The sequence below is a fragment of the Scyliorhinus torazame genome, chromosome 1, assembly GCF_047496885.1.
Source record: "Scyliorhinus torazame isolate Kashiwa2021f chromosome 1, sScyTor2.1, whole genome shotgun sequence".
NCBI lineage: Eukaryota > Metazoa > Chordata > Chondrichthyes > Carcharhiniformes > Scyliorhinidae > Scyliorhinus > Scyliorhinus torazame.
Window position 1 is genome coordinate 132,287,758 of NC_092707.1, and position 21,168 is coordinate 132,308,925.

Genomic DNA, 21,168 nt, shown 5'->3' on the forward strand with positions numbered 1-21,168 from the left:
GGAAGTTGTACAGGAAGAATGGCCACTTGGGCAAGGTTCCAGAGGTTGCCAGTGCACACGGGACCATACTCTAGGATGAGATGGCACATCAGGGAGAAGGGAAGAAATGGTTAAAAATAAAATGCTTTTTTCCTTTTTATTATAACTTTGAACAAATGTTGGTGATAAAAGTCTCAGCAAGAAAGCTATAAAGTACACTTTGGATCAAAGGAAAACCTATTTTAGAAGTAAAATAAAATTCAGCATTTATGCCTTATTAGTGTTCAAAGGAATGGATTGGCTAATTAATCTGGTTAGTGATCCATTTTAAAAGCACGGACCTTTCCAATTAATGTGTTTCAGTATGGGCAGCACGGTGGCGCAGTAGTTAGCACTGCTGCCTCACGGCACAGAGGACCTGGGTTCGATCCCGGCTCTGGGTCACTATCCGTGTGGAGTTTGGACATTCTCCCCATGTCTGCGTGGGTCTCACCCCCACAACCAAAAAGATGTGAAGGGTAGGTGAATTGGCCATGCTAAATTGCCCCTTAATTGGAAAAAAGAAGAATTGGGTACTCTAAAAAAAAATTTTTTTTTTTAATTTGTTTCGGTATTTTTAAAACCTAATATCTTCCTCCGATTTCTGTTTCATTGTTCGTAATAGGATCTAGACAAAACCCAAGATGAGATAATGAAACATCATGCTAGTATTAGCGAACTGAAGCGCAGCTTTATGGAGTCTGTACCTGAACCACGCCCTAATGAATGGGATAAACGGCTCTCTGCACACTCACCTTTTAGAACATTGAATATCAACGGGAAAATTCCATCTGGCACAGAAGGAGTAAGTTTGATTTTTTTTCTTCTCTTTGCTTAAAAGGTTGTGTCCTGATAGTCATTTACCACGGAATGAGTTGCTTAAAATGATAAATCAAGTAAATACAATTTGCCTTAGAGCAAAAGAGTGCAATCTTAAAATTAGAGACAGGCAATTCGGGAGAGAGATTAGGGAGCATGTTTTTATTTCAAGGTTCAACGGTAATGAAAATGTGTAATTCTGTCTTCCAAAAGGATGTGGATCCTGGGGTCAGTTAAAATTGGGTATCATTAGATGCAGATAACTGGAGTTGAGGTACAGATCAGCCATAAATTAATTAAATGGCAGAACAAACTTGAGAGTATGAATGGCCTACTCTGTTCCTATTAGACAAGCACAATATTGACAGAGATTTGGAAGCCAGTGGTCTGCATTTTCCTCAGTTGTGGAAATGGAGATCATTCTTCTATGATTTTATCGCTGCTTGTAAAGGTTCTTGTTTAAAATGTCATTCATTCTAACTTTATTATGTTAAGTTAGCCATAGACAGTATCCAGTTTCATTCTTAGACCTGTTAATGTATTTATGATTAAAGCACATGCTTCCATAGGCTTATCAATAACTTTCTTTCATTTAATTGAATCTTTCTTGGTGGATGTTTTTTCGCTCTAAATCCCAAAAGAAATAAAGTTCAAAGAAACCACTTAGCCTGTCAGATTTATTCTGTCACATGAGCTATTACACAGGTGTACAAAGAATATTGTTGGTATAAGACACGTTGGGATAATTTATTATTTTCATCAGTGTTACCACTCATTTCATGATCATGTAACTCAGATTTCAATTATTGGCAGTTAAATTTGTGAATTGCGATTTTCTACTTTCTAATTATTATTATAATCTACGTTCTGGAGAACCAATGAGGAATTGCATCCTTTGCTCACAAAAACGGCATTACATCGTTGACTAGTAAGAAATATAATTTCAAAGTTGCTTTTATAGCACCCACTATAGCACCCATTATAGCCTCGGGGATGAGCTGCACTGCCTGGTTCTCGCCCACCTGAATCAGATGTTCAGGTGAGACAACAATGAAAAAACTTGGGCATGGTTCAACTAAACAATTTCTAAGTATCATTTTGGGTCAGTTTGGCGGGGGTGTTTCTCGTTGACTTTTCGGGTGAGATCCACATCGCTATTCAACCACACTTAGGGGGCTGGATATTCCGTCGGCAAGAACCTCCCATCCATTGGCAACGCACTCATGCCCAAGGATTTCCCGAAGGCGCGGGGATACCCACAATGGGAAACCGTATTGGCCAGCTGGAGGATCCCACTGCCGGTGGGGGCGCGGCGAACCTGAAAACGGGTGCGGCGGAACGAAGAATCCCACCCAAGGTGCGATTTTAGCAGCAAGTGTTATGTCAGGCAAGTTTGGCTGGGAGTTTCTCCCTGGCTTTGTCAGCGAGTTCCCCGCTGCTATCTAACTTCGTAATTTTTGGGCCCTAAGCTAGCCCACACTTTGGGTGGGATTTTCTGGTCCCGCCGTTGTCGACAGGAATTCCCGTTGACTACTCACCCCTCATCACCAGAAATCTATGCGCCGACGGTGGAACTGGAATATCCCGCCAGCGTGAACAGCCAGTAAATTCTGCCCTCAGAATTTTTTTCATCACTGGGGAGCTGAACTCGCTGGCCAGACCGGTTCCTCAGAGATCAGGACACCATTTTGAAAGGATGTCCTGATCTCTGTGAGCTTGAGGGTCCCCACCCATGGACAATGTCACCCCCACAGACATGGGCATTTCCCCCGCCCCCCACAAATGTACGGCACATTTAAGTATGCTAATCCGGATCTCGCCACAGAGAGAAGTCACATGAAGGCGAGATTAGATAAGGACAGCAGATTTCCTTCCCTAAAGGTCATTAGCGAACCAGATGGGGTTTTGGCACAATCAATAACTGTCATCATTAGACTTATAATTCCAAATTATTATTGAATTCAAATTTAATTTGCTGTGGATTTGAACCCGGATCCCCAGATCTTGCCCTAGGTCTCCGGATTACTATGCCAGTGACAATACCATTGTGCAATTCCACCCCCCCTAGTATTTGATGGTATCGTTTCCATCGTCCAGTCATTTAAAATGAACCTTCATTTATGGATGAACCTAGTTAGAAACCAACACCACCATGTCCACATGTTTTGGTCATGCCCGGCACTGGAGGGGTTCTGGAGAGGAGTGGCGGGAGCAATATCTCAGGTGGTGAAAGTCCGGGTCAAGCCAAGCTGGGGGCTAGCAATATTCGGAGTAGTGGATGAGCCGGGAGTGCAGGAGGCGAAAGAGGCCGGAATTGTGGCCTTTGCGTCCCTAGTAGCCCGGCGAAGGATCTTGCTATTGTGGAAGGAGGCGAAGCCCCCTAGCCTGGAGGCCTGGATAAACGACATGGCTGGGTTCATAAAACTGGAGAGGATTAAGTTTGCCTTGAGAGGGTCTGCGCAGGGGTTCTACAGGCGGTGGCAACCGTTCCTAGACTACCTCGCGGAGCGTTAGAGGAAGGTCGGTCAGCAGCAGCAGCAACCCTGGGGGGGGGGGGGGGGAACGAGAGATTGTTTGAGGGGATGGATGAGCAGGAGATAACATGGAGGGTGGGGGAAACTGGCACATGCGGGCGAGAGCCAGTGTACAAAGCTATGTAAATATACAATTTTGCCATGTATATATCTTGCTCAGTGCGATTTTGTGTTATTTTGTTACCGGGGGGGGGTTATTGTTTGTAAAGGGAAAAAATTGTGTTGTGAAAAAACTTTAATAAATATATATTTTTTAAAAAGAAACCAACACCAAAAGAAGTGCTAGTATGTTTATCAAGTCAATGTAACTATGGTTGTCAAGGCCATATAGAACCATGTTGTTGAAAAAAAATCTCAAATAGTGCCTATTGTCCAATCCCTTATCTCTAAAATTAGTTCATTTTACGTTAGCAACTGTCAAAGTTTCATCTTCGACGTCAGTGACTTGTTTGTAATCAAGCACAGAGGAAAAGAACCTTTATCACATTGTATAAATTTAGCATGTAATTCTCAGATTCTTCTATTATAGATGTTAGCTGATACAAAATATACATATTTGGCAAATTGGAAATCGATTTTACAATGTGACGTGTAACTTGATTTATTCTAACACCTAAAGTTTGCAATGGCAGTTTTTTAAAGTGCCAGCCATTCAGTTCAGTCTTTGCCATTTAAATTTCAATCCTTCATATCCATTCTGACTGATTCAATTCCCCATTTTCCATATACAAAAGATAACAATATAAAGGTGAAAAATCCTTTTGAGGGCACGTTTTTGAAGAATGCAATATCCCGTTTGGTATTTTGTTTTCCCATACCTTATATGGTACCCCAGGCTGTTCTTTATCCTTTTGGTTTCAGTCCAATATATTTTGCTCCTTCGAGAGAAATTATCTGAATATGGTACAGTGTGTTTGGCCTTTTGAAATCTCTGTCAGTAACTACAGTCAGGTCACTTTTTTCCCCCTCTGTTTAATGTCTTAAACATTTGTCAAATGTTGCCACATGCTTAGTTTTACAATTTGTATAAGTTCAACAATATTGCTTTGTCAGAGTGTTATGACTGGCACTTTCTAACCATACGAGGGAGTTAGCTCAGTGCTATGGGTAGGATGGAAACTAGCCCAAAGGGATTCAGGTAGGACATGATGCAAAAAGTAGGGGCAGAGCTAGGAAATTAAATTATTAACAATGTTGTAGAAGAAAGATAGATCCAAAATAGGAGTTGAATGTAAGATATTTGAGGGGATAATCACTTGGGAGACCTATTGGTAATGTTACTGAGCATTGGGCCAAAATAAATATGGTCAGATTTGGGTTTAAAATATGCTGGAAGTATAAAGGGTGAGTCTTGAGATTGGATTGAGTACCAAGGGCACATAAGTGAGAAGCGACCTAATGGTGGAGAACTGTGGAAATTTGGGAGAAAGCTGAGGCAATTGAATGAATAGTCTAGTGAAGCAGCAGAAGGTAGTCTGTGAAGGCACTTGTTGAAAATTGAAGCTGTCCTTGCTCTCCAGGATAAATGTAAGAACATTTGGCTGCAGAGAATGAAACCTGAAATGATCAGGTAATTTATGAATAGTGTACATTCATGGCTACAGTTCTAAGACTTGAAGAGGCAGTGATGCACCAGGACAAAGATAGGTGGTGAGTCTGGGGAATTTGGCAATGAGATTGTTAAAGCAAAAACATGTTGAGAAAGTGCAGGAGAGTGGGAGGTTATGAGTATTCTGCAGGAAATGGTTGAGAAGTGAGGTTTTCTACCTCTGGGTTGGAGAGTGTAACAGAGCTTTAAGGAGCTAAAAGATGCCAAGAAAGTTGAAGAACTGACCAGAGAAAGTAGCAATGCATATGCTGACAGTGCATTCAGGATGATGTTTAGAAAGGACATGCTGAGAAAAGGGCAAAGGAAATTTGGATGTGTTGAAATTAAAATTGTCATAAATGAACCATTGCGCAGCACAGAAGCAAAGTGAGGCGATTTTGTCTGGAAATTTGCCATTGGGATTGGCATGGACATTCAGTAATTAATACAGTGAAATCGGACTTCCGGTTGCGGCGATGCGGAGCTAAGCCGCACATTCCGGTGGCTCCCGCTAGAACGGACTTTTGGGCTCTCCAGAGGAGCCCCAACGGAAATTTTTCGACCACTTCCCGTGTGGGAAGGTGAGAGCAAGGTCCCCCTTCCATAGTATATGGAGTGGACCAGAAGTGGAGCGGTAAAAAAAGCGGCTTTGGAGCAGCGTAAGAAACCAGGGAGGAAAAACAAGATGGCGGAGGGCGGAGATCAAGCAGCATGGGGGCTGGAGCAGCAGGAGTTTCTCAGGCGCTGCGTGGAGGAGCTTAAGAATGAGGTGCTGGCGCCACTGCTGTCTGCGATCGAGGGGCTGAAGGAGACTCAGAAGGCCCAAGTGGTAGAGATCCGAGAGGTGCGGGAAAAAGCCAACGAGGACGAGATCTTGGGCCTGGCGGTGAAGGTGGAGGCGCACGAGGCGCTGCACAACAGGTGGGCCGAAAGATTCGAGGACCTGGAGAACAGGTCGAGGAGGAAGAATCTTTGGATTCTGGATCTCCCTGAAGGGGTGGAGGGGGCCGATGCCGGGGCATATGTGAGCACGATGCTCCATTCGCTGATGAATGCGGAGGCCTCTCCGAGTCCCCTGGAGCTAGATGGGGCTCATTGGGTCCTGGCGAGGAGACCCAAGGCCAACGAGCCGCCAAGGGCGGTAGTGGTGAGGTTTCATCGTTTCGTGGTCAGAGAGTGTGTCCTGAGATGGGCCAAGAAGGAACGGAGCAGCAGGTGGGAGAATGCGGTGATCCGAATCTATCAGGACTGGGGTGCAGAGGTGGCAAAAAAGAGCGCTGGTTTTAATCGGGCCAAGGCTGTGCTGCATAGGAAGGGGGTGAGATTCGGAATGCTGCAGCCAGCGCGATTATGGGTCACATTTCAGGATCGACACCACTACTTTGAAACGCTTGAAGAGGCTTGGACCTTTATATAAACTGAAAAGTTGGACTCAAACTGAGGGTCTAGGGTTGTGAGGGGGATGCCGGTTGCATACAGGGTTTTAACTATGCGTAAGGAATGTTCCACGGGTGGGGCGATGGATGGGGGAAGAGATCTGATGGGGAGACTGTGGGGAATGTGGGCGCCGGTGCTGTAGGGAGGGGAGACCCCGGGATGGGGGAATTTGGATAAGGCCGCAACAGGAGCTGCGCCAGAGGGGGCGGGGCTGGCTCAGGAAAGCTCGGGCTTTTTCCCGCGTTGGGGAAGGACGGAGGGGGGGGGGATGGAAGAGCGCACACCGATTGCTGGGGAGGAGGAGGAGGGGGGATTTCCGCACGGTGGGGGAGGGGGGGGTCAACGGGAAGCCGGGGTCAGCAGGTGTCAGCTGACTTACGGGAGTGTTATGGGGGGAGCAAAAGAGCTAGATATGGATCTAGCGGGGGGAGGGGGAAGGGGGGAGAGAGGGGGGAAACAGGGTTGCTACTGCATTGACCGAGGGGGAACTGAAAACAGAAGAGGTGGTCGGGGCGGGGATCCCCCGTCTGGGGGACTGGAGGGTGCGGGAGGCGCGGGCACGGGACTGGCCTAAAACAGGAGATGGCTAGTTGGCGGGGGGAGGGGGGAGAGGGGAGAAAGAGGGGGGGGAAGGGGGGGAGGAGGACCCCCCCAATCCGGCTGATAACGTGGAATGTGAGGGGCCTGAATGGGCCGGTTAAGAGGGCCCGGGTGTTCTCGCACTTAAAGGGACTGAAGGCAGACTTGGTCATGCTTCAGGAGACACATTTGAAGGTGGCAGACCAGGTCAGGCTAAGAAAGGGATGGGTAGGACAGGTATTCCATTCGGGGCTGGATGCGAAGAAAAGAGGGGTGGCAATACTGGTGGGGAAGCGGGCCAAGTCGTTTGAGGCCAAGAATATAGTAGTGGACAATGGAGGTCGATACGTGATGGTGAGCGGTAGGCTGCAGGGGGCGTGGGTGGTATTGGTAAACGTATACGCCCCGAACTGGGACGATGCTGGATTTATGAGGCGTATGTTGGGGCGCATTCCGGACCTGGAGGTAGGAAGCTTGATAATGGGGGTGTTGGACCCAGCATTAGATCGTTCCAAATCTAGGACGGGGAAGAGGCCGGCTGCGGCCAAGGTGCTTAGGGGGTTTATGGACCAGATGGGGGGAGTGGATCCGTGGAGATTTGCCAGGCCCCTGGCCAGGGAATTTTCTTTTTTCTCCCACGTACACAAAGCCTACTCCCGGATATATTTTTTTGTTCTGAGCAGGGCGCTGATCCCGAAGGTGGAGGGAACGGAGTATTCGGCCATAGCCATTTCAGATCACGCCCCGCACTGGGTGGAACAGGAGTTGGGAGAGGAGAGGGGCCAATGCCCGCTGTGGCGTTTGGATGTGGGATTACTGGCGGATGAGGAAGTGTGCGGGAGGGTACGGGGGTGCATTGAAAGGTATTTGGAGGCCAACGACAACGGGGAGGTGCAGGTGGGGGTAGTATGGGAGGCGCTGAAGGCGGTGGTCGGTAGAGTTGATCTCCATCAGGGCTCACGGGGAGAAGAGAGAGGGCAGGGAAAGGGAGAGGTTAGTGGGGGACATTTTACGGGTGGACAGGAGATATGCAGAGGCCCCTGAAGAGGGACTACTCAGGGAGAGGCGAAGTCTCCAGATGGAATTCGACCTGTTGAAGGCAGAGGCACAGTGGAGGAAAGCACAGGTGGCGACGTATGAGTATGGGGAGAAGGCGAGCCGGATGCTGGCACATCAGCTCCGTAAGAGGATGGCAGCGAGGGAGATAGGTGGAATCAAGGATGGCAGGGGAACTACGGTGCGGAGTGCGGTGAAAGTACAGATCTCAGCCCCCAGCGGGGGAAGAGGGGATGCGACGATTTCTGGACCAGCTGAGGTTCCCGAGGGTGGAGGAGCAGGAGGTGGCTGGTTTGGGGGCGCAATTGGGTTGGAGGAGCTGATTAAAGGACTGGGGAGCATGCAGGCGGGGAAGGCGCCGGGACCAGATGGGTTCCCGGTTGAGTTTTACAGGAAGTACGCGGACCTGTTAGCCCCATTGCTGGTGAGGACTTTCAATGAGGCAAGGGAGGGGGGACCCTGCCCCTGACAATGTCCGGGGCGATGATCTCTTTGATTCTGAAGCGGGATAAGGACCCACTGCAATGTGGGTCGTATCAGCCGATTTCGCTCCTTAATGTGGATGCTAAGTTGCTGGCAAAAGTGCTGGCTACGAGGATTGAGGACTGTGTCCCGGGGTGATTCACGAGGACCAGACGGGATTTGTAAAGGGCAGGCAGCTAAACAACAATGTGCGGAAGCTCCTAAATGTGATTATGATGCCATCGGTGGAGGGAGAGGCGGAGATAGTGGCAGCTATGGACGCGGAGAAGGCCTTTGACCGAGTAAAGTGGGAGTATCTCTAGGAAGTGTTGCGGAGGTTTGGGTTTGGGGAGGGGTTTATCAGTTGGGTTAAGCTCCTACATAGAGCCCCGATGGCGAGTGTGGTTACGAATCGGCGGAGGTCGGAGTATTTTCGGCTGTATTGAGGGACGAGGCAGGGGTGCCCCCTGTCCCCCCTGTTGTTTGCATTAGCAATTGAACCTTTGGCCATGGCATTAAGGGAGTCCAGGAAATGGAGGGGGATGGTCCGAGGGGGAGAGGAGCATCGAGTGTCGCTGTATGCAGACGACCTGTTGCTGTATGTGGCGGATCCAGTGGAGGGGATGGTGGAGGTTATGCAGATCCTCAGGGAGTTTGGGGATTTCTCGGGCTATAAGCTCAATGTAGGGAAAAATGAGCTCTTCGTGGTGCATCCAGAGGACCAGGGAAGAGAGATAGACGACCTACCGTTGAGGAGGGCGGAAAGGAGCTTTCGGTACTTGGGGATCCAAGTAGCTAGGAGTTGGAGGGCCCTGCATGAACTTAATTTGACACGGCTGGTGGAGCAGATGGAGGAGGACTTCAAATGATGGGATATGTTGCCACTCTCGCTAGCGGGCAGGGTACAGTCGATTAAAATGATGGTCCTCCCGAGGTTTCTTCTTGTGTTCCAGTGCCTTCCTATTATGATCACCAAGGCCTTTTTTTTTTTTTAAGAGGGTAGGCAGGAGCATCATGGGTTTTGTCTGGGCAAACAAGACCCTGAGGGTAAGGAGGGGGTTTCTGGAGCGTAGTAGGGACAGAGCAGGGCTGGCGTTGCCGAATCTGGGTGGCTACTATTGGGCAGTCAACGTGGTGATGGAGGGAGAGGGGGCGGCATGGAAGAGGTTGGAGATGGCGTCCTGCAAAGGAACGAGCCTGGGGGGGCTGGTGACGGCACCGCTACCGCTCTCGCCGACAAGGTATACCACGAGTCCGGTGGTGGCGGCAACGCTAAAGATCTGGGGGCAGTGGAGCCGACTCAAGGGTGCGATGGGAGCCTCGGTGTGGTCCCCGATCAGAGGTAACCATCGATTTGTCCCAGGAAGGAGGGACGGGGGGTTTCAGAGCTGGTATCGGGCAGGGATTAGAAGAATGGGGGACCTGTTCATCAATGGGACGTTTGCGAGCCTGGAGGAGAAGTTTGGGCTACCCCCAGGAAACGCTTTCAGGTACATGCAAGTGAGGGCGTTTGTGAGGCGACAGGTGAGGGAATTCCTGTTGCTCCCAGCACACGGGATTCAGGACAGTGTGATTTCGGGAGTATGGGTCGGAGAGGGCAAGGTGTCGGCGATATATCAGGAATCACGCCCATATGTTCTGGTCATGCCCGGCACTGGATGGGTTCTGGAGGGGTGTTGTGAGGACTATGTCTAAGGTGGTGAAAGTCCAGGTCAAGCCAAGTTGGGAGCTAGCACTATTTGGGGTGACGGACGAGCCGGGAGTGCAGGAGGCGAAAGAGGCCGGTATCCTGGCCTTTGCGTCCCTGGTAGCCCGGCGGAGGATCTTGCTATTGTGGAAAGACGCGAAGCCCCACCGTGTGGAAGCCTGGATAAATGACATGGCAGGGTTCATCAAGCTGGAGAGGATGCAGTTTGCCTTGAGAGGGTCTGCGCAGGGGTTCTTCAGGCGGTGGCAACCGTTCCTAGACTATCTCGCGGAGCGTTAGATGGAGGTCGGTCAGCAGCAGCAGCAACCCAGGGAGGGGGGGTTGGAGGGGAGGGGGGAGGGTGTCTCCTTCGGGGGGGGGGTATATGGGTGGGCGGGGAAGGGGGTTTTCCTCGGGGCACTTGTAAAAGGAAAAACATAAACATATGGGGAAGTCAATATGTGCGGGAGGAACCCATTGTACAAGTTCTGTATTATGTTGGATTGATATGTTTATGTCCTGTTCTGTTACTTTTCTTTTCTTTTTCTGTTACGGGGGGGGGAGGGAGGGGTTTGAATGGTTGAAAATTTTTGTTGAAAAATTCTGAATAAACATATTTTTAAAAAAGAAAATACAGTGAAATCGAGGTGCCAGAGATATAATACTCAAAGGATTATATGAAAATTCTTGGGGAAGAAGGCTGAGCTAAGACCTGGACAAGAGAACCTTGATAGTATAGGCAATGATTGTGTAGCCAAGATGATCTGCTTCATTGAGCAAGGAAGGGCCACCAGCCAGGATATTGAAATACTTAAGCAGGTTATAATTGTGCATGAGGGAGTTATTTACAAAGAAGAGGATATATTGAAGTGCAAAAAATAGATGGCTAGCAGGTGACTAATAGGAATGAAAAGAGCAATGGGTAGGAACTTGTAGAGTTTTTTTTCCCCAGGTGGTAAGGTAGATAGAAGGTGAAACGTTGTGCTTTACTACTTTGATAGGACTGACTAAGTGCCTAAAGTGGAGCAATGTGAATTAGTGCAGCTGTCCAGCAGAGGGGTAGCAGAAGGCAGTTAAACATTGAGATGGGGAAGTGAGAAGTACGATGGCAGGAACAGCGGCCATCGAAAGAGAGTGGGCCACCTGATATTTGACAAAGCAGGAAAGGAGGCCTGGCTAGAGCAGCAGCCAACACACACACAGACTTACAGGTGGACAAAGAAATGACCCTGTTATAAATGCAAATGTTAGTTAGGATTGAAACTATTTGACTATTTGAACTGCAACTAACGGCACTGATTTGCAGTTTTCATGAAGACTGGCTGAATGTGATCTGCAATGCACTGGTAAAAACTCAGAATTGCACGTCATAAGAATGGAATTTAACTTGAACACAATTCCCTGAAACACCAGTAAAAATAGCAACTTAATAAAAATAGAACATTGATTAACTTTGTGATCCGTTAAGATTTTATCAGATACACTTAGAAAAATGCTGCATACATTGTTGATGTATACCATTTTTCATCCAGATTAAAGTTTATCACAGGTCAAGTAAGCTAGTACTAAGGCTGGAACTAGGGCCAGCAGTTTTAACACTAATTTCTATGTACCTATTCACACAGGATGTGCTTAGCCAATTGTATTGCTTTGCAGCCATTATCCACGTGACGTGCAGGAGACTAAATGAGTTGAACAATATTCACCTTGTTTAGGGGATGCTGTCATTCTGCGAGTAATATGTTGTAAATACCAACTTTCAGATATTTCTTTTAAGACTTTGAATTAGTGAAAGACACTGATTTACAACACAAGATAAAAATTTGAAATAAGAAAACATCACTTTTCTTATTTAGTAGAAGTTCTTGTCGTTTTCTTTGAATTAAATCTATTTGAAAAGTAAAACAAGACTTCTATGAACAGCTGATACGTTCCACTAGCTGTAAGCTGTGGAGTAGAAGTCACATGATAGTATAAATTTGTAAGGAACCTAAAAGGTAAATTACCCTGTACTTGTGACTTCAGCTCATTGTCCACATGATTTTTTTAGAGATGCTTTAATGAATTAGGAATTCTATATTCTTGATAAGTAAATCCGCCTATGTGTTGTCATTAAAATAAGAGTGCATATAATAAATATGTATTTGAAGTATCTAAAATTGCTAACTTTATGTATGTACAGGCCATGGTGATTTCAGGCTTACGCCCTGAAAAGAAGCTTGGTGGGCCAGAGGTAAAGTTGTTAAAATTGTGCTGTGTGATTGCTAATATTTTATTTGCTCAAGCAGATCTCATCAATGCTAAATTATATTTTAGTTGCTAGACAACAGACATTAGTTTTTCTACTCTCACAGTTCCCAAAACTAACAGTGAAGACTTCCACTGCTGCAGCTTTAAGAATGCCTACTAAACAGTGCATGGCTGGTTAAAGGTTGCATGAAGAAATGGCCATATATTTTCAAAAAAAAGCTACCAAAGTGCAAGTGAACCCTGTTCTGTCACAATATTTTTACATTTTATTCTTTCTTCCTTTCCTCCTTGTTCCTGAAAATACACATCACTCTTGCTGTCATTCCCTTTTTAACTTTTGAAGTTCAAAGTTAAAAATCCACATAGAAAAATCCCTCAAGCCCAGATTTTCACTACATTTTTTTGATTTTTTTTGTATTCCTTCCTCTGCCACATTGTTCCCTTTTGATTTTGCACACCACTATTATTTCAAACTTAGTTTTCCATCTTGCATTTGTTCATCTCTTTTTCTCTTGGTCTTCTGTCATGAAAGCAGACAAAGAACATGCCTCTGTTAGTACAGGAAGAAGATAAGATCAAAGGAAAACAGGAAACAACAGGGACTGCGCTTGCACAAGAAAGCAAAGAAGAAAACTCCCAAAAGGTTTCCATTCAGATTCTTGATGACAAACCTAAATCTAAACCTTGTCACCTCTATTCTATTGCACTTCAGCGCCCTCGCATTCCTTTTGTAATGTCATTCTTTATAGTGTTTGTTTTGACAGTTTGGTGGCTTATCTTTGTATGAGAGCAAGCGGACTTTCATTTAAGCTGTAATCTAAACTTGTCAGGCCTTGTCCTTTTTTTTGAGCTGTATTTTTTAAATTCTACATTGTACTGATGAAACCCTCTTTTTTTTAAATGAAATCCCCTGTCTAATTTATATTTTCCACTTGTTACTCACAAAATTGTGTGCTCTCTGTATGTTATTTATTTAATTCTATTACGTTGAGTACAATATAATTCTTGGACTAGTTTTCCTCTTCATTTGTAAATAATTCTACCTGTATTTGTGCTGTGGCACGCTGTGCCATTTGTATTTTGATTCAGTGCAGTATTAATGACATTTCTAACTTTTGCCAAAACTGCTTCATATTTCTCATATTGTAAACCTCTTGGTTTAAAGGGCATTTATCTAATTGCTGTCTCCAAAAGGATTTAAAAGATAGTGATTGCACTCTTTGAATTTCTGTCAAATTTATAGTATTTAAGGAATACTGATGCCACAAACAACTTTCAGTATACGTACGGTGTATGTATTTCTTCATTCCTGGTTTTTAAATGGATACTTTAATTTTATATACTATACATTTTAAAATGTTACACTACTGTAAACAGTTGTATTTTAAACATCAGTGATGGCCGAGTCTGATCTATTTAGCATTTGCAGCAAAAAGGCATTTTGTTTAGCTTTAGCTGATTAAGAAGGGCAGGTGAACAACCAAGTATTCTGACAACCATATCTAGGTTTGTTGCTCTGTCTCCATTTGATCATATACAGAATGGACCCTTTATAATACTGCTTTGGAATGTTAGTGTTGAAATTATTATTGATATATTGCTATATCAGTATTATAGCACATCAATATTTCAAGATGATACTATAGCTTCCATGTAGAAAAGTTAGATGGCAAGTCATGTTCAAGTGAAAAAGATATTTTAAAAACTTTTTGCAGGATGTTTTCATTTTAATTATGGGGAGACATAAATATGCGCATTGAGTCAAGAATATTGTATTTATTTCAGGTGCTTTTTTTTATTTTTTGAAGATGGAGACATGACAACAGAATTTAATTTTATTTATGAATTAATTGTACTTTTATGGTCAGATGCAAGAAAATGTGATTTTGCTTCAGAAGCAAGCTGATAAAACACGGATCCTTTTAATCGTATGTCTGTCTGTAGGTGCAAAACAATTATGCATGTACATGTAGAGGGCTAAGAGTAGAATGTTTTTTGGATTGACAGATACAGATAGTAGTATTCTGCAGGATTTCATTGCCCTTTCCTTTTCTGTTTGTGCACATGATTTAGACATGGCCGCAAGAGGAATGGTATCAAAGCTTGGTGTGAATTTGCACCGTGATTTTGTGTGAGACAGCAGGCTGGATGTTGGTTGCACATGAGATGACGGGTAGGATGATGACTGTGTTTGGTGTGGGCGGTTGGACATGGTTGTGTTCGGGAGGGCTGGGTTGGACAATAGTTATTTCAGGGGTGGGTCAAGGATAGCGGGTTAGACTTAGTTGCTTGAGGAGGTGGGGGGTGGTTGGAGGGTGGCAGACCATGTTTCCACATACACGTTAATGAAACCCAGTTCTACCTTATCTCCACCCTTTCACTGTTTCTAAGTTGTCAGTATGCTTGTCCAACATCCAGTACTAGATGAGCAGAAATTTCCTCTTGACAACTAAATATCAAAATGACTGAAGCCATTATCATCTTTCCCCATGATGAGCACTGTTCCCTAGCCACCAGCTTCATCCCTCTCCCTGACAACTGCCTGAGGCTGAACCAGACTGTTAGCAGCCATAGTATAGATGAGCTTGATCACATATCCATATATTCACCATGGTAGCCTACTTCCACCTCTGTAATATTGCATGGCTCTATCCCTGCCTCAGTTTATCCACTGCAAAAACCCTCTTCCTTGTTTTTGCTACCTCTTGAGTTAAGTATTCCAACACTCACCAGGCCAACCACAATTAGCTTGAGCTAATACAAAACTCTCTCGTACCCATATACTAACTTGCACCAAGTCCCATTCACTTTTCACCTCTGTGTTTTCTGACCTGCATTGACTCCCAGTCCAGCAATATCACGGTCTTAAAATTTTCATCCTTGTTTTCAAATCTCTCCATGATCTCACCTTGCCCTACCTCAGTAACCTCATCCATCCTGGCAGTCCTCCCAGATCTCTGCATCCTTCTAATTCTGGACTATTGCACATCCACTCTTTAAAAAATGTGTAATTCACAGTTGTGTTTTCGGCTGTCTAGCTCCTAAATTGCAGAATTCCCTCCCTAAACCTCTTTTTTTTTTTTAAGTTTTTTTAATTTATATGTTCAAATGCCGAGGGTGTCGCTGACTATGCCAGCATTTATTTCCCATCCCTAACTGCCTTGGGAAGGTGGTGAACCTTTTTTAAAAAAAATATATTTTATTCAAATTTTTCGGCCAAACAAAACAATACAAAGGTTTTCCTTTTTACAACAATAAAACAATATAAATAACAGTGGCCGTTTTAACAAATAAATAAATAATATATAAACTAAATGGCAACTGCCATAACAAAAATAATAACTCTCCAAAAATAAAATCAAACAATCCATTATACATAACCTAGTACAAATATCTATACAAAAACACACCTGAGGACCCACCCGAGCCCTGCCCCTCCCCCCCCTCCCCCCCCCCCCCCCTCCCCCCTCCCCCCTGGGTTGCTGCTGTTACCTTCCCATTTCCTTTATCGCTCTGCGAGGTAGTCAATGAACGGTTGCCACCTCCTGGTGAACCCTTGAGCCGAACCCCTTAGTGCAAACTTTATCCGTTCTAGTTTTATAAACCCTGCCATGTCATTTATCCAGGTCTCCACGCCCAGGGGTTTGGCTTCCTTCCACATAAGCAATATCCTTCGCCGGGCTACTAGGGACACAAAGGCCAAGACATCAGCCTCTTTCGCCTCCTGCATTCCCGGCTCTTCTGCAACCCCGAATATAGCCAACCCCCAGCCTGGCTCGACCCGGACCCCCACCACCTTCGAAAGCACCTTTGCCACCCCCACCCAGAACCCCTGCAGTGCCGGACATGACCAAAACATGTGGGTGTGGTTTGCTGGGCTTCTCGAGCATCTCCCATACCTATCCTCTACCCCGAAAAATTTGCTGAGACTTGCTCCGGTCATATGCGCCCTGTGTAAAACCTTGAATTGTATCAGGCTTAGCCTGGCGCACGAGGACGACGTGTTTACCCTATGTAGGGCATCAGCCCACAGCCCCTCCTCAATCGCTTCCCCCAGCTCTTCTTCCCATTTCCCCTTCAGCTCATCCACCATGATCTCCCCCTCGTCCCTCATTTCCCTGTATATATCCAACACCCTACCATCCCCCACCCATGTCCCTGAGATCACTCTATCTTGAATCTCCTGCATCGGGAGCTGCGGGAATTCCCTCACCTGCTGCCTCGCAAAAGCCCTCAGTTGCATGTATCGAAATTCATTCCCTTGGGGCAACCCATATTTTTCCGTCAGCGCTCCCAGACTCGCAAACGTCCCGTCTACGAACAGATCTCTCAGTTGCACAACCCCAGCTCTCTGCCATGCTCCAAATCCCCTATCCATTCTCCCCGGGACAAACCTATGGTTATTTCTTATCGGGGACCGCACCGAGGCTCCCGTCCTTCCCCTATGTCGTCTCCACTGCCCCCAAATGTTTAGTGTTGCCACCACCACTGGACTTGTGGTGTATTTCTTCGGGGAGAATGGCAACGGCGCCGTCACCATTGCTTGTAGGCTGGTTCCTTTGCAGGACGCCATCTCCAATCTTTTCCACGCCGCTCCCTCCCCTTCTCCCATCCACTTACACACCATTGAGATATTGGCGGCCCAGTAGTATTCACTTAGACTCGGTAGTGCCAGCACCCCCCTATCCCTGCTACGCTGCAAGAACCCCCTCCTCACTCTCGGGGTCTTCCCGGCCCACTCAAAACTCATGACACTTTTCTCAATTTTCTTGAAAAAAGCCTTCGTGACCATCACCGGAAGGCACTGAAACACAAAAAGGAATCTCGGGAGGACTACCATTTTGACCGCCTGCACCCTACCCACCAGTGACAGGGGCACCATGTCCCATCTCTTGAAATCCTCCTCCATCTGTTCCACCAATCTTGTTAAATTAAGCCTATGTAAGGTTCCCCAACTCCTGGCTATCTGAATCCCTAAGTACCGGAAATCTCTTGTTACCTTCCTCAGCGGTAAGTCATCTATTCCCCTGCTCTGCTCCTCCGGATGCACCACAAACAACTCACTCTTACCCATATTCAATTTGTACCCCGAAAATTCCCCAAACTCCGAGTGTCTGCATTATCTCAGGCATCCCCTCCACTGGGTCCGCAACATACAGCAATAAATCATCTGCATACAAAGATACCCGGTGTTCTTCTCCTCCCCTGAGTACTCCCCTCCACTTCCTGGAGCCCCTCAGTGCTATGGCCAGGGGATCAATCGCCAAGGCAAACAGTAACGGAGACAGGGGACACCCCTGCCTCGTCCCTCTATGAAGACGGAAGTAGCCAGACCTCTGTCTGTTCGTGACCACGCTCACCACTGGGGCCCTATACAGCAGCTGTACCCATCCAATAAACCCTTCTCCAAAACCAAATCTCCTCAGCACCTCCCACAGATAATCCCACTCCACTCTGTCGAATGTTTTCTTGGCGTCCATCGCCACCACTATCTCCGCCTCCCCCTCTGGTGGGGGCATCATCATTACCCCTAGCAACCTCCGTATGTTCGTGTTCAGCTGTCTCCCCTTAACGAACCCAGTTTGATCCTCGTGGACCACCCCCAGGACACAGTCCTCTATCCTCGTCGCCATTCCCTTGACCAGGAGCTTAGCATCTACATTTAAAAGGGAAATGGGCCTGTAGGACCCACACTGCAGCGGGTCTTTTTCCTTCTTCAAAAGGAGCGATATCGTTGCCTCCGACATAGTCGGGGGCAGCTGCCCCCTTTCCCTGGCCTCATTAAAGGTTCTCGTCAAAAGCGGGGCCAGTAGGTCCATATATTTCCTATAAAATTCCACCGGGAATCCGTCCGGTCCCGGGGCCTTCCCCGCCTGCATGCTCCCAATCCCTTTTACCACCTCCTCCATCTCAATCTGTGCTCCCAGTCCCGCCCTCTCCTGCTCCTCCACCTTAGGGAACTCCAGCTGATCCAAGAAACACATCATTCCCTCCTTCCCTTCCGGGGGCTGAGCCTTATATAACCTCTCATAAAATGCCTTGAACATCCCGTTCACTCTCTCCGCTCCCCGTTCCATCTCTCCCTCCTCATCTCTCACCCCACCTATCTCCCTCGCTGCTCCCCTCTTCCTCAATTGGTGGGCCAGTAGCCGACTCGCCTTCTCTCCATTCTCATACTGTACACCCTGTGCCCTCCTCCACTGTGCCTCTGTCTTACCCGTGGTCAGCAGGTCAAATTCCACATGTAGCCTTTGTCTTTCCCTGTACAGTCCCTCCTCCGGTGCCTCCGCATATTGCCTGTCCACCCTCAAAAGTTCTTTCAACAATCGCTCCCTTTCTTTACCCTCTTGCTTCCCTTTATGTGCCCTTATGGATATCAGTTCCCCTCTAACCACCGCCTTCAACGCCTCCCAGACCACTCCCACCTGAACCTCTCCATTGTCATTAAGCTCCAAGTACCTTTCGATGCACCCCCTCACCCTTAAACATACCCCATCATCCGCCAATAAGCCCATATCCATTCTCCAGAGTGGGTGCTGTTCTTTTTCCTCTCCTACCTCCAGGTCTACCCAATGTGGAGCGTGGTCCGAAATGGCTATGGCCGTATATTCCGTCCCGGTCACCTTCGGAATCAGTGCCCTTCCCAAGACAAAAAAGTCTATCCGTGAGTATACTTTGTGACCATGGGAGAAAAATGAGAACTCCTTACTCCTAGGCCTACTAAATCTCCAGGGGTCTACCCCTCCCATCTGCTCCATGAAGTCCTTGAGCACCCTGGCCGCTGCCGGCCTCCTCCCGGTCCTGGACCTCAACCGGTCCAGCCCTGGATCAAGCACCGTATTGAAGTCTCCCCCCAGGACCAACTTTCCCGCCTCCAGGTCCGGGATACGTCCCAACATACGCCTCATAAAATTTGCATCATCCCAGTTCGGGACGTATACGTTCACCAGAACCACCGCCTCCCCTTGCAATCTGCCACTCACCATCACATATCTACCCCCACTATCCGCCACTATGGTCTTTGCCTCAAACAGTACCCGTTTCCCCACTAAGATAGCCACCCCCCTGTTCTTCGCCTCTAAACCCAAATTAAACACCTGCCCCACCCATCCTTTACGTAGTCTGACCTGGTCTATCAGTTTCAGATGCGTCTCCTGCAACATAACCACATTTGCCTTTAATTTCTTTAGGTACACGTGCCCTTTTAATCGGCCCGTTCAGCCCTCTCACGTTCCACGTGATCAGCCGGGTTGGGGGGCTCTTTACCCCCCCCCCCCCCCCCATCGACTAGCCATACCCTTTTTTAACCCAGCTCCTCACCCGGTTCCCACGTACCCGTATATCCCCCCGACGGCGCCCTCCCGCCTCGACCGCCCCATCCCATAACAGCTCCCCCTTCTCCTTAGCAGCAGCAACCCAGTTAACCCCCCCCCTCCGCTAGATCCCCCTCTAGCGTAGTTGCACCCCCCATGTTGCCCCCAGAAGTCAGCAAACTCTGGCTGACCTCGGCTTCCCCCCTTGTCCTCGGCCCCCACTGTGCGAGGCCCCCTCCTTCATGCGTCCCTGTTCCCGCCATAATTACCATAGCACGGGAACAAAGCCCGCGTTTCCCACTCGGCCCCGCCCCTAATGGCCGGCGCCCACAGTTCCTCATACTCCTCCCCCCCCAACATGGGGAAGAGAGAAAAGTTACAGGATCTCAACATTAACAAATTGAAAAATCATTCCCCCCCCCCCCCCCCTTTCTCGCCCCACATAATCACCCCACAACTTTGTCCCAAAAGCTCTTTCTCTCGCCAGACTATTCCAGCTTCTCGTCCACAATGAATGTCCACGCCTCTTCTGTCGTCTCAAAGTAGTGGTGCTTCCCTTGGTGTGTGACCCACAATCTCGCCGGTTGCAACATTCCAAACTGGATCTTTTTGTGAAGCACCCCCTTAGCCCGATTAAAGCTTGCCCCCCTCCTCGCCACCTCCGCACTCCAATCCTGGTATACGCGGATCACCGCGTTCTCCCATCTACAGCTCCGAGTTTTCTTCGCCCATCTGAGGACCAATTCTCTGTCATTGTAGCGGAGAAACCGCACCACTATAGCTCGAGGTATTTCTCCAGCCTTCGGTCTTCGCGCCAGAACTCGATAAGCTCCCTCCACCTCCAAAGGGCCCGTCGGGGCCGCCGATCCCATTAGCGAGTGAAGCATCGTGCTCACATATGTCCCGACGTCCGCCCCTTCTGCGCCTTCGGGAAGACCCAGGACTCTTAAATTCTTCCTCCTCGAATTATTCTCCAGTACTTCCAACCTTTCCACACACCTTTTGTGCTGTGCCTCGTGCGTCTCTGTCTTCACCAGGCCCTGTATTTCATCTTCATTTTCAGCAGCCTTTGCCTTCACGACCCGAAGCTCCAGCTCTTGGGTCCTCTGCTCCTCCTTTAGCCCTTCAATCGCCTGTAATATCGGGGCCAACAGCTCCTTCTTCAACTCCTTCTTCAGCTCTTCCACACAGCGCCGCAGGAACTCTTGTTGGCCTGGGCCCCATAACAAACGGCCACCTTCCGACGCCATCTTGCTTTGAGCTTCCCTTCCTTGCCGCTGCTCCAGAGGATCCTCCGCAATCCGGCCGCTATCCTCTCCCTTATCCATGCGTGTCGGTGGGGATTCCCTTCTGGTTTACCGCACTGTGTTTTTGGCCGTTTAAATTGCCGTTGGGGCTCCTATTAAGAGCCCAAAAGTCCGTTCC

General features: G+C 47.6%; 1 protein-coding gene across 11 annotated transcripts in view; it reads left to right on the plus strand.

Annotated features, from left to right (window-relative positions):
* The window catches only part of LOC140412655 (protein 4.1-like), a 351,517-nt gene that overhangs the window by 271,425 nt on the left and 58,924 nt on the right, over positions 1-21,168 (plus strand). For 10 of the 11 annotated variants that reach the window (XM_072500849.1, XM_072500848.1, XM_072500852.1 and 7 more), the window contains one exon: positions 644-823. In XM_072500849.1, the coding sequence (XP_072356950.1) occupies positions 644-823 (180 nt within the window). Of the gene's footprint in view, positions 1-643; positions 824-12,362; positions 12,414-21,168 lie in introns of all 11 variants that reach the window. The other variant, XM_072500846.1, reaches the window with a different exon arrangement.